Source organism: Tupaia chinensis, unplaced genomic scaffold (genome assembly GCF_000334495.1).
Source record: "Tupaia chinensis unplaced genomic scaffold, TupChi_1.0 Scaffold000673_1, whole genome shotgun sequence".
Lineage (NCBI taxonomy): Eukaryota > Metazoa > Chordata > Mammalia > Scandentia > Tupaiidae > Tupaia > Tupaia belangeri.
The window spans coordinates 958,044-970,124 of NW_006160196.1; the positions used below are offsets into that span (position 1 = coordinate 958,044).

At 46.1% G+C, this 12,081-nt stretch overlaps 1 protein-coding gene across 1 annotated transcript in view; it reads left to right on the top strand.

The window, feature by feature from the left end:
• Positions 1-12,081, top strand: part of LOC102500104 (orphan sodium- and chloride-dependent neurotransmitter transporter NTT5) — an 18,003-nt gene that overhangs the window by 2,401 nt on the left and 3,521 nt on the right. Inside the window, exons 6-9 of the mRNA XM_027776460.1 lie at positions 89-330; positions 6,865-7,051; positions 7,676-7,877; positions 7,998-8,172. Coding sequence (XP_027632261.1) covers positions 89-330; positions 6,865-7,051; positions 7,676-7,877; positions 7,998-8,172 — 806 coding nt within the window. The remainder of the gene's footprint in view (positions 1-88; positions 331-6,864; positions 7,052-7,675; positions 7,878-7,997; positions 8,173-12,081) is intronic.

Genomic DNA, 12,081 nt, shown 5'->3' on the forward strand with positions numbered 1-12,081 from the left:
ACTCTTTCCTTCTGGGGCTACCCCCAACATCATTGTCATGGGCCTCCTCTCCTTTACCACCCCCCTTATACTTGTTTTCTCCTTTTAGATGTCATCCTTGTACAGCGTGAATACGTGGTCACTAGCAGGGAGCCAAGTTTTGTTTAACTTCGGCCTAGGCTTTGGCCCCATTGCAGCCTTAGCCTCACACACGGCCCAGTCCAACAACTGTCTTGGTGATGCCCTTATTGTGGCTCTGTTCAGCCTGGTCGCCTTGTTGGTTATCTTACCTTTCATCTTCTCTATCCTGGGCTTCTGGGCTACAATCATCACGCATCGCTGCTGTGAGAAGTAAGGGCAGCCTCTTGGTTGAGTGTCCCAGTCCCGGGGATGTGAAATGCAGAGACCTTAGCTTTAAACATTCTACAGAGACTCCACATTCATGTAGCTCAACCTCAGGCACACTTAGAAGCTTCTGCTTTCCCTGACGGCTAAAAACAGAGCCCATAGGGTCCCCTGTCAAGTATTATTTTTGTCAGAGCCTTTAAAATTTTTTTTTTAATTTAACTTTATTCATCAATTTGTTTTAATTTGACCCGAGGACAGAGAGAGAAAGTGAGAAAGCAAGCCACCAGGTTCGGGACTCAAACCACAGTCAGCCATGTGGGAGTCCAGCACCCTTAACTACCAAGCCACCTGCCAGGCCCTCTCAGAGCCCTTTTCTATGAATAACTTTGAAATCTTCAAATGGAGAGACAATCAACTGTCCACTTCAGAGCACATGTGCTAACAGAAATAATTGAAAATGGCAAATATTCAAGGTTACTCTAAACCTAGGTACCCAACAAAATAACATCTAAGACCACAGTCATACGGTGAACTGCCCACACCAACCCTCCCCTTCCTAATGCCCCCATTCTCAGCTGTCATTTCGTGCATTTAGGGACTTCTGCTCATCTAGCATATTTAAACTCCAATAGGATTCTCAGGGCTACTAGAGCCTTTATTACCTGATTGGTCTTTTTTTTTTTTTTCAGTTTTGCTATAGGACGTGTGCACCTTTTACACCCATTCCCATCCCAAACCCCGGGACTTGGCTTCCACACCACCTCCTGGCCCTGATCACCCTCTTTTATATTCTTTAGGTTTTAAAATTTTGGGGGGGATCCAGCATGTGGTATGATGATTAAGGCGCTGGACTCCCACTTGGCCAACCATGATTAGAGTCCTGGATCCTGCAACTTGAAAGTCAAGGCAGGCATGCGTGCCCAAAATCCCAAAAGGAGGATGGAGGAGAAGGGATTGTGGTGTGGCCATCCTCCTGGGGGGTCATTTCTCACTTTCCCTCTTTGTCTCTTTCCAGCAAGTACATGTACCCTATGGCCAAACCCTGAAATTTTTTGTTTTTGTTTTTGGATAGAGGGTGCATGTTCTCGCTGGAAAGAGACATAGAAAAAGTGGGAAGTCACCTCCCATGGGGGATGGTCACACACAGTCTCTTCCCCATTCCCCTTTTGGAATTTTGGGCATACATGCACATGCCTAGCATGTTTTTTAAGTCGCTGGACTCAAACTGTGCCGTTAGTCATGAAGGATCCAGCTATCTTAACCACCATGCTACCACTGACCCAAGGCATTAATTTCTAATAGATCCATCAGACTTTATAAAGTACTCTGTGTTCCACAGAATTGAATAGGGGAATCGCACGTTGCTTTCATTAGGTTATCGGTTTTGGGAGAAGAAGGTAGGGGAACTATCCACTAAATCAGCTTTAAGCCTGTGATAACTGGGCAGGGGTGATGGGAGAAGATGGAGAACAAAGCCATTCATTCTGCCTGGGTCGTTCAGATAAGGCCTTCTAGAAGAAGCTTGGACATGCACATGTGCACATATGGAGAGTTCACTAGGGCATATACCTAGGAAGGGAATTGCAGGGCAGGGTATGCCCACCTTCAGTTTTACCATATATTGTCTGATTTTCACATGGTTTAAGGAATTACCCTCTGCCCAAGGATGTGTAAGAATTCCATTTGTTCAACTTTATGTGCAATTTTTTTTGAGAATTATTTATTTACTTATTTATTTCTATTTGTTATTATTATTATTATTTTAAATTTGATCAGAGACGGAGAGAGAAGAGGAAAGTGAGAAAGCAAGTCTCCAGGTCCAGGACTCGAACCGTGGTCAGCTATGAGGGAATCCAGTACGTTTAACCACTGCACCACCTGCTGGCCCTATATGCAATATTTGATTAAATTTTGTCAGACTTACAGTTTTGACAGTCTGGTGGGAGTTTAATGTTTCTTTTTGTTTTTAATAAGTCTGTAAGGGCCATCAGGTGGTGTGGTGGTGAAAGCAGCTGCACCCACCTGGCCGACTTGGTTCCGTTTCCAGACCCAGCAGCTTGAAAAACATGCTGGGGGTGGGGGTGGGGACCCGCAGTTGGCATAAAGGCTATGTTGCTGGACTCCCATGTAGCCGACTGCAGTTTGAGTCCAGGACCTGGTGGGTAAAACTTACATCAGGCATGTGTGCGTGTGTGCCCAAGATCCTGAGAGGATAAAGGAAGAGAAGGGATTGCAGCATGGCCATCTCCCCTGAGGAGTGATTTCTCGCTTTCTGTCTCTCTGTCTCTTTCTGTCTTTCTGGCAAGTGTATGCGCCCTATAGCAAAACCCTCTCCAAAAAAAAAAAAAAATTAAATAAATAAAAGGAAAGGAAAGAGAAGAAAAACATGCCAGGGAGACAGGTGGTGGTTAAGGCAGGCACTGGACACTCCCACATGGCCGACCACAATTTGAGTCCTGGACCTGGTGGCTTGCTTTCTCACCTTCTGTCTCTCTCTGTGTCTCTCTTTGGTCAAATTACAAACAAATTAATTAATAAATAAAGTTAAATAAATAATTCTTTTTTTTTTTTTTCAGCTGTCTTTTTGCTATAGGGCGCGTGTGCTCGCCAGACAGACAGAGAGAGACATAGAGACAGAAAGCGAGAAATCACCCCCCCAGGGGGGATGGCCACGCCGCAATCCCTTCTCCTCCATTCTCCTCTCAGAATCTTGGGCACGCATGCACACATGCCCGGTGTGAGTTTTAAGCCACTGGGTCAGGGACATGAACCGCGGTCGACTACGTGGGAGTCCAACGACATAGCCATTACGCTAACTGCTGGTTCCCCAATAATTCCTTAAAAAAAAAGAAAAAGAAAGGGTGTGTATGCTTGCATGCTCAAAATCCCAAGAGTAGAATAGAGGAGAAGGGATTACAGTATGGCCATCCCACCTGGGGAGTGCTTTCTTACTTTCCTTCACTCTTTCTCTCTGGTGAGTGCACATGACCTATAGGAAAAAAAGGAAACAAATATTTGATTTAGAGCTATTACAAACATACAGAGGAATGCATAAAGCAAAATATGCAGTGTAAAGAACTCTGATGTTAAGAGCTAGGATAGTAAGGCAAAAACCTTTATAAAATTTAAAAATAAAAAAGCTAAGATGGCCCAAGAAGCTCTCCATACTTCTTTTTTTTTTTGGGGGGGGGGAAGAGGATTTTGCTATAGGGCGTGTGCGCTTGCCAGACAGACAGAGAGAGACAGAGAGATAGAAAGCGAGAAATCACCCCCCCAGGGGGGATGGCCACGCCGCAATCCCTTCTCCTCCATTCTCCTCTCGGGATCTTGGGCACGCACGCACACGTGCCCGGCGTGAGTTTAAGCCACCGGGTCCGGGACTCGAACCGCGGTTGACTAAGTGGGAGTCCAGTGACATAGGCATTACGCTAACTGCTGGTCCCCCTAGCTCTCCATACTTCTAAAAATAGCTTTTTTTCCTCCATGGTAGAAGCAGGCTCTACTTTGACTTCTACAATCATTGTTTGGTTTTATTTATATTCTGTCATCTACATCTGTATATCTAAGCAATATAGTTTACTTTGTCCACTTAGATAAAGCAATATATTGGGTTGTTGGAAAAGTCATGAGGTATTTGCTCTGCAAGAATTTATCATGACTTTTCCAACAACCAGTAGTTGAGTATGCCACTTACATATTGTAGTTCAATCTGTTCATTTATAAATATGTTCTCTTTGTATTCTTTCTTTTTAAAAAAATTACTTTACTCAACTTAATTTTTTTTAGAATTATTCTATTTAATTTTATTATTATTATTATTATTTTACAATGTGATCGGAGAGAGAGACAGAGAGGGAAAGTGAGAGAGCAAGCCACCAGTTCTAGGACTTGAACCCCAGTCAGCCATGTGGGAGTCCAGCGTCTTTAACCACCACGCCACCTGCCAGCCCCAACTTTATTTATTTTAGTTTGACCAGAAAGGGACAGAGAGAGAGAGAGAGAGAGAGAGAGAAAGCAAGAAAGAGAGAGAGAGAGAGAAAGCAAGCTGCCAGGTCTGGGACTCAAACTGTGGTCGGCCATGTGGGAGTCCAGCGCCCTTAACCACCATGTCACCTGCCAACCCCTCTTTGTATTCTTTTATGCTTTACTTCTCTCATTTAATACATTTGTAATATTCAGCTATAATGTGTTTAACTTCAGTCTGCTATTTAAGTACTGTGGAATGTTCCAGTACATGAATATACTATTTTTTTTAAAAAAGAAGCATTTATTATTTATTCATTCATTTTTTTAATTTGACCAGAGAGAGACACAGAGAGAGAGGGAAAGTGAGAAAGCAAGCCACCAGGTCCGGGACCCGAACCATGGTCGACCATGTGGGAGTGTCCAGCGCCTTAACCACCCTGACACCTGCTGGTCCCCATGAATATACTATTTTTTAAATCTATTCTGTTAATGTACATCTGGAATATTTCCAGTTTGTTTTTGTTTTTGTTTTGTTTTTTTTGCTATAGGGCATATGGGCTCGCCAGAGAGAAAGAGAGAGACAGTAAGGAGAGTGAGAAATCATTCCCCAGGGTAATGGCCAAGCCACAATCTGTTCTGCTCTATTTTCTTCTTGGGATTTTGGCCACACGTGCACATGTACCCTGCATGATTTTTCTTTTTTTAAAAATTTTTTTGGAGAGGTTTTTGCCATAGGGCGCATGTGCTCTCCAGACAGAGAGAGAGAGACAGAGAGACAGAAAGTGAGAAATCACCCCCCAGGGGGGATGGCCACGCCACAATCCCTTCTTCTCCATTCTCCTCTCGGGATCTTGGGCACGCACGCACATGCGCCTGGCGTGAGTTTTAAGCCACTGGATCCGGGACTCGAACTGTGATCGACTACATGGGAGTCCAGCGACATAGCCATTACGCTAACTGCTGGTCCCTGCCCTGCATGATTTTCAAGCTGCCAGGTCTGGGGCTCAAACCCTGATCACTATGTGGGAGTTCGGCACTTTAACCATTATGCCACGTGCTGACTCCCCAGTTTTGGGGAGTTAAACACTCAGTGTATATACCTGGCGTACTACCTATGTGCATATTTTCCTCGGGTCTCCTCTGGTTTATCTATGAGTGAGATTGTCAGGGCACAGCTAGCTCTCGCTCCAACAGAAAGGGGCTAAAACCGAAAATAATTTATTGTTGTTTCTCGTAATTGTGTGGCTTGGTTTGCAAGTTCTGCTGGGCTGGATGGGTGGCTGACTTGCAGCATTCATTGGGGGAGTTGGTGGAGGTTGGGGTGGGGGCAGGCCCAGATGGGGCTACTATGTCTGCAGTCACTTAACAAGTGGGTGATAGTATTGCCAGCCTCCCTCCTGTGTTTGTGGTCAATTAACAAGAGGGTCCGGGCCTGGCCATTCTCTTCCAGGAGACCTTCAGGAGGCTAGTAATGTATTTTAATTTTATATTCTTTTTCTAAAATTCAGTCTTTATTGTTTTATTGTAGTCAATACTCAGTTCCTTTTACTACACCCCGTTATTGCTTTTTTTGCACTAGTTCGGATGCTACTTTTTTTTTTCCTTAAGTTGGGGCCAGGACCTGAACCTTCATCAGCCACGTAGGATCCAGCTTTCTCTGGCAGCACTTCACCTCTGTGCTACATGCCAGCCAGCCTTTCATTTCCTTTTCTTTTCTTGTTTGCTATGGGGTGCATGTGTTCACCAGAGGCAGGGTCGGGGTGTGTAAGAAATCACCGCTCAGGAGATGTCCACACTACAATCCCTTGTCCTTCATTCTCCTGGGATTTGGGGCATGCATGCACATGCACCTGGTATGATTTTCAAACTGTTGGGTCCAGGGTTCAAACAGCACTTTAACCACTGTGCCACCTGTTAGTCCTCACATATTCATATTCTTTTTTTTTTTTTTTTTGAGAAGTTTTTGCTATAGGGCATATACACTAGCCAGAAGACAGAGAGAGACTGAGAGACAGAAAGTGATAAATCACCCTGCAGGGGGGATGGCCATGCTGCAATCCCTTTTCCTCCTCCCAGGATCTTGGGCACAGATGCACACACGCCCAGTGTGAGTTTAAGTCACCGGGTCCGGGACTCAAACTATGGTCGACTATGTGGGAGTCCAGCAACATAGCCATTACACCAACTGCTGGTCCGGTTCACATATTCTTTAATATGACGCTTAGAGGTTGACTTTTACCCACTAGTTTCAGAAGAGAGGGAGGGAAGACAATAAGTGAGTGAGAATAAGAGTGAATAAGAGACACCCTCACTAGAGTAGAAAGCCGAGAGTCCCCAAGAAAACTATAGAAAATGGTTTTCTGGGCATCCCCCATGTTCATAAATTCTTCAGGGTCACACAGACTGACTCTTGATCCTGAAGGTGGTGACTCCAGGTTTCGTTCTGGGCCCTACTTACCTAGCTCAGTAATGACTGGCTGGTGACATCCTTTACAACCTGGAAGGCTAGGGAAAGGAGGCTCTCTTCCGGGGGGCCAGACGGTTCTATTTGATTCAACTCACTGTCCCCAGGAATGCTGAGACCATTTTAAAGCTGATATCTGCGGGGAAGTTGCCTAGTGAGGCCCAGCCTCCTGAAAACCTGTTAGAGAACCCAACCTCTATCTACAATGCCTGGCTCAACATCCTCCCCCAGCACATCCGGAGCGCGGTCCTCAGAGAAGTGCCCGAGTGCAACAAAGAGAAGCAGTTTCTGAAGGTCAGTAAGATGGTGGAGGGTAGCCTAGAGTCTCTTGAAGCCATCTGCACTACAGAAATCTCAGCTTTTATTCGAAACAGAGAAAGCCCAGAATGACCAGGATGACCTGCAGGCCTGTGAGTGCACAGAAGTCGTGCTTGCAGAAGGCCCTTCCATGGGGGACCAGCAGTTAGTGTAATGGCTATATCGCTGGACTCCCACATAGTCGACTGCAACTTGAATCCCAGACTCGGTGGCTTAAACTCACACCGGGCGCGTGTGCGTGCGTGCCCAAGATCCCGAGAGGAGAATGGAGGAGAAGGGATTGCGGCGTGACCATCGCCCCTGGGGGGTGATTTCTCACTTTCTATCTCTATCTCTCTGTCTGTCTGTCTGGGTGCCCCTTAGGAAAAACCTCTCCAAAAAAAAAAAAAAAAAAAAAAAAAAAAAGGAAGGCCCTTCCATGGGTAATGCCGAAGGGCTGGTTTTTCCATGGCAGAGGTTTTGTTTGGAAATCTAATTTTCTCAGTGACTCAGGGCTTAAAGGCAGTTTTCCAGAGAGGATAGAATGTATCTGTCTCTGCATTTTTGATTCCTGTTGTTAAGTTCAAGGACACTTTAACTCCTGTGTTCCTTTCCTTGCAGGTGAAGGAGGGCTCAAGCTTTGCATTCCTATCCTTTGTTGAAGCCATGTCCTTCCTTCCTGGGTCTATCCTGTGGTCTGTCTTCTTCCTCCTTGTCCTGCTGACCCTGGAGATGAGCACCATGATAGGGATGGTGTACACCATCATCACCTCAGTCCAGGACACCTTTTCCTCCCTCAGGAAACATGCGAAGCTGCTCACAGGTACTCTGCCCTTTGACCCTATGCCCAACAATGGCCTTGACCCAACTGAGAACTTACCCAGCCCTGGCCTCTGACCTTCACTCAGCCCTTGGCACCCAGCGATCTCTGGCCTTGATCCAGACACGTTTCCTCTAGTGGGCGTCTGTATGCTCATGTTCCTGTGTGGCATCTTCTTCGTGCAACCTTCCGGCATCTACTTCATCATACTGCTGAGTGAATACTGGACAGTCATCCCCATCGTCGTCATCATCGTGCTTGAAAACATAGCCGTAGCCTGGGCCTACGGGGCCAGGAGGTGATGACCTAGGCCCGGGTTACCACAGAGCATGGGCTTATGGCGAAGGTTGACTCCTTTCTTTTTTGGGGGAAAGGCATGCATGCACCAGAGAGAGAGAGAGAGGCAAATTAAGAAATCACCACCCCCCAGGGGGACGGCCATACTGCAGTCCCTTCTTCATTCTCCTCCTGAGTTTTGGGCATGCATGCACATGCCTGATAGGATTTTCAAGCTTCCAGGTCCAGGACTTGAATCTTAGGTCAGCCATGTAGGATCCTTAATCGCCACTCCATCTGGCTGGCCGCAGTGACTCCTTTCTTTTTTTTTTTTTTTTTTTGGAGAGATTTTCACTGTAGGGCGCGTGTGCTCGCCAGACAGACAGAGAGAGACATAGAGACAGAAAGCGAGAAATCACCCCCCAGGGGGGATGGTCACGCCACAATCCCTTCTCCTCCATTCTCCTCTCGGGATCTTGGGCACGCACGCACACGCACCCAGCGTGAGTTTTAAGCCACCGGGTCCAGGACACGAACCGCGGTCGACTACGTGGGAATCCAGCGACATAGCCATTACGCTAACTGCTGGTTCCCAGTGACTCCTTTCTGTTAGCCTCTACTGTCACCCACCTAGCGTGAAGTAAGGACCCTTGATCTCAGGGCTTTCTGGGAAGACTTCTTGTTCATTCTTATATGCCAGGCACTGCTCGAGTTCCCGGGGATACATGCATCCCTGTCCTCAGGGAGCTTATAGTCTAGTGGTGTCAGTAGACAGTCAGAAAATTAACAAATAAAAATAAAGAACAAAAATGGTGACAGGAGGCAATCAAAGAGGTCAGGCTAGATGATCCAGAGTGGCCATGTGTGAGGTGCTAGTTCAGACAGGCTTGCAAGGAAGGCCTTTCTGGCAAGCGAATGTGTGAGTAGACTCCTGAGTGAAACGAGGGGTGGAGCCATGATGAGATTTTGAGAAAGAGCATTTCAAGCAGGGAAATAGTAAGTAGCAAGGCCAGAGAAAGCATCCTACCTGGAGTTTGGAGTTCTGAGGAACGAAGAGGTCAGAGAGACTGTACTAGGTATTAGGAGGTAAGGTCAGAGGGTTACAGGGACCAGACTGTGTAGGGCCTTGTAAGCTAGCTTTTTTTCCTTTTTTTTTTGCCAGAGGATGTGTGTGCTTCCAGAGAGAGACAGCAAGGGGGTGGGGAGACTGAGAAAGCACCCCCCTAGGGAATGATCGTGCCATAGTCCCTTCTCCATTCTCTTGGGATTTGGGGATGCACACACATGTGCCCAGCATGTTTCAAGTCACTGGGTCTGGGACTTGAACTGTGGTCGACTATGTGGGAGTCCAGCAACATAAACATTATGCAATCTACTAGTCCCATCAGGTTTTTCTCTTTTTCTTTTTTATTTAAAGAATTATTTAATTTTATTTATTCATTCATTTATTTTAACTTGACCAGAGAGAGACAGAGAAATTGAGAGAGCGAGAGAGAGAGGGAAAGTGAGAAGCAAGCCACTTGGTCCAGGACTCGAACCGCAGTCTGCCACATGGGAGTGTCCAGTGCCATAACCACCACACCACTTGCTGGTCTCCTTTTTCTTTTTTGAAAAATTATTTTATTTAACTTTATTTATCCATTTATTTATTTATTCATTTATTTTAATTTGACCAGGAGGGACAGAGTGAGCATGTATGTGAGAGAGAAAGAGAAACTAAGAAAGCAAGCTGCCAGGTCTGAACTCAAACCAAGGTCGGCCACGTGGGAGTCCAGTGCTCTTAACTACCACGCCACCTGCCAGCCCCGTCCCATCGAGCTTGCTTCTTTCTTTATTTTCAGAATTTATTTATTTATTTCAATTGTTTTTTTTTTTTTTTTTGGAGAGATTTTCACTGTAGGGCGCGTGCGCTCGCCAGACAGACAGAGAGAGACATAGAGACAGAAAGCGAGAAATCACCCCCCAGGGGGGATGGTCACGCCGCAATCCCTTCTCCTCCATTCTCCTCTCGGGATCTTGGGCACGCACGCACACGCGCCCGGCGTGAGTTTTAAGCCACCGGGTCTGGGACACGAACCGCGGTCGACTACGTGGGAGTCCAGCGACATAGCCATTACGCTAACTGCTGGTTCCCAATTGTTATTATTTTTAATTTGAGCAGAGAGAGACAGAAAGGGAAAATGAGAAAGGAAGCCACCAGGTCCAGGACTTGAACCAGTCGGTTATGTGGGAATCTAGCATCCTTAACCACCATGCCGCCTGTCGGTCCCACCCAATCAGGTTTATTTTTTATTTATTTATTTTTCCTTGGAGAGGTTTTTGCTATAGGGCGTGTGTGCTTGACAGAAAGACACAGAGAGACTGAAAGCTGCTTGAGAAACATGCCAAGTGCATGTGTGTGGATGACCAAAATTCTGAGAGAATGGAAGAAAAGGGATAACAACATGGCCATCCTCCACGGGAGGGGTGATTTCACACTTTCTTTTCCTCTCTCTGCCAAGAATATACACTCTATACCAAGCTTTTTTAAAAAATAGAATAAAAACTCACTACTGGGGCCGGCAGGTGGTGTGGTGGTTAAGGCACCAGACTCCTACGTGGCTGACCATAGTTCAAGTCCCAGACCCAGCTACTTGTCTTCTCACTTTTCCCCTTTTCCTCTGGTCAAATTAAAAATAATAATAAATAATAATTTAAAAATTAAAAAATAGAATAAAAAGACACCAAGAATTGCTATGTGGAGATTAGACTATGAAAAGTTGAGAGTGAAAGAAGAAGAGTTAGGAGCTAGGTAATAATTCTGAGTGAAAACTGAGTGGCTTGAGAGGAAGGTTGAGAGATAAAGGTTGAGCTAAGTGGTCCAGTTCTGGAAGGCAGAGCTACCAGGAAAAGGGGACAGATAATCAGGACTGGGACTGAGAAGACACGAATGGAAATATGGGAAAATTCAAATCACGTACAAGAAACTCTTGAGCCTAACTTTTCACCAGGCTGGTGTGTGGCTATCCAAGTGGTATATGTTAAGGGCAGAAAGTTTCCAAGTAACATTTCAGGCGATGGTGGTTCTTGGAGTCAGTTCACTCACTTAACTCACTTGTTAACTCAAAAACCATTTCTTGAGACTTTCTCTGTGTCAAGAAAGCCTTTGGTATTGGAATATGAATGAAAGAGATTGGGCTCCTCTCAGAGAGGAGAAAGGAGAGATACATATGCAGACAGCCCAGTGCCTGGCAGCAAGTCTGTAGTAGAAGCCACCAGGGACTCTAAGGGCACAGATGGGGTGGGGGTGAGAGGATGTCCTAAAGGAGAGGACGCGTGAGCAGAGTCTGGACAGATGAATAGGCAGATAAAGGGAGAGAGGGAGGCTGGCCTTCTAGGCCAGAGGACCCCACTTGCACGTGTGGAGATGGCGAGTATGCGCTAGAGGATGACCATGTGGCTGAAAGAAACTCAGACAACTTCCTCAAGATCTTTTCTTTTCTTTTCTTTTCTTTTTTTGGAGAGGTTTTTGCTATCGGGTGTGTGCACTCGCCAGACAGACAGAGACAGAAAGCTAGAAATCAGAGACCAGCAGTTAGCGTAATGGCTATGTTGCTGGACTCCCATGTAGTTGACCACGGTTCGAGTCCCTGACCCAGTGGCTTAAACTCATGCCAGGCGTGTGTGTGTGTGTGTGTGTTTCCAAGATCCCGAGAAGAGAATAGAGGAGAAGGGATTGTGGCGTGGCCATCGCCCCTGGAGGATGATTTCTCATTTTCTGTCTTTCTGTCTCTTTCTGGTGAGCACATGTGTCCTATAGCAAAAACCTCTCCAAAAATAAAAAAAGAAAGCTAGAAATCACCCCCCAGGGAGGATAGCCACGCCACAATCCCTTCTCCTCCATTCTCCTCTCAGGATCCTGGGCATGCACGCACACGTGCCTGGTGTGAGT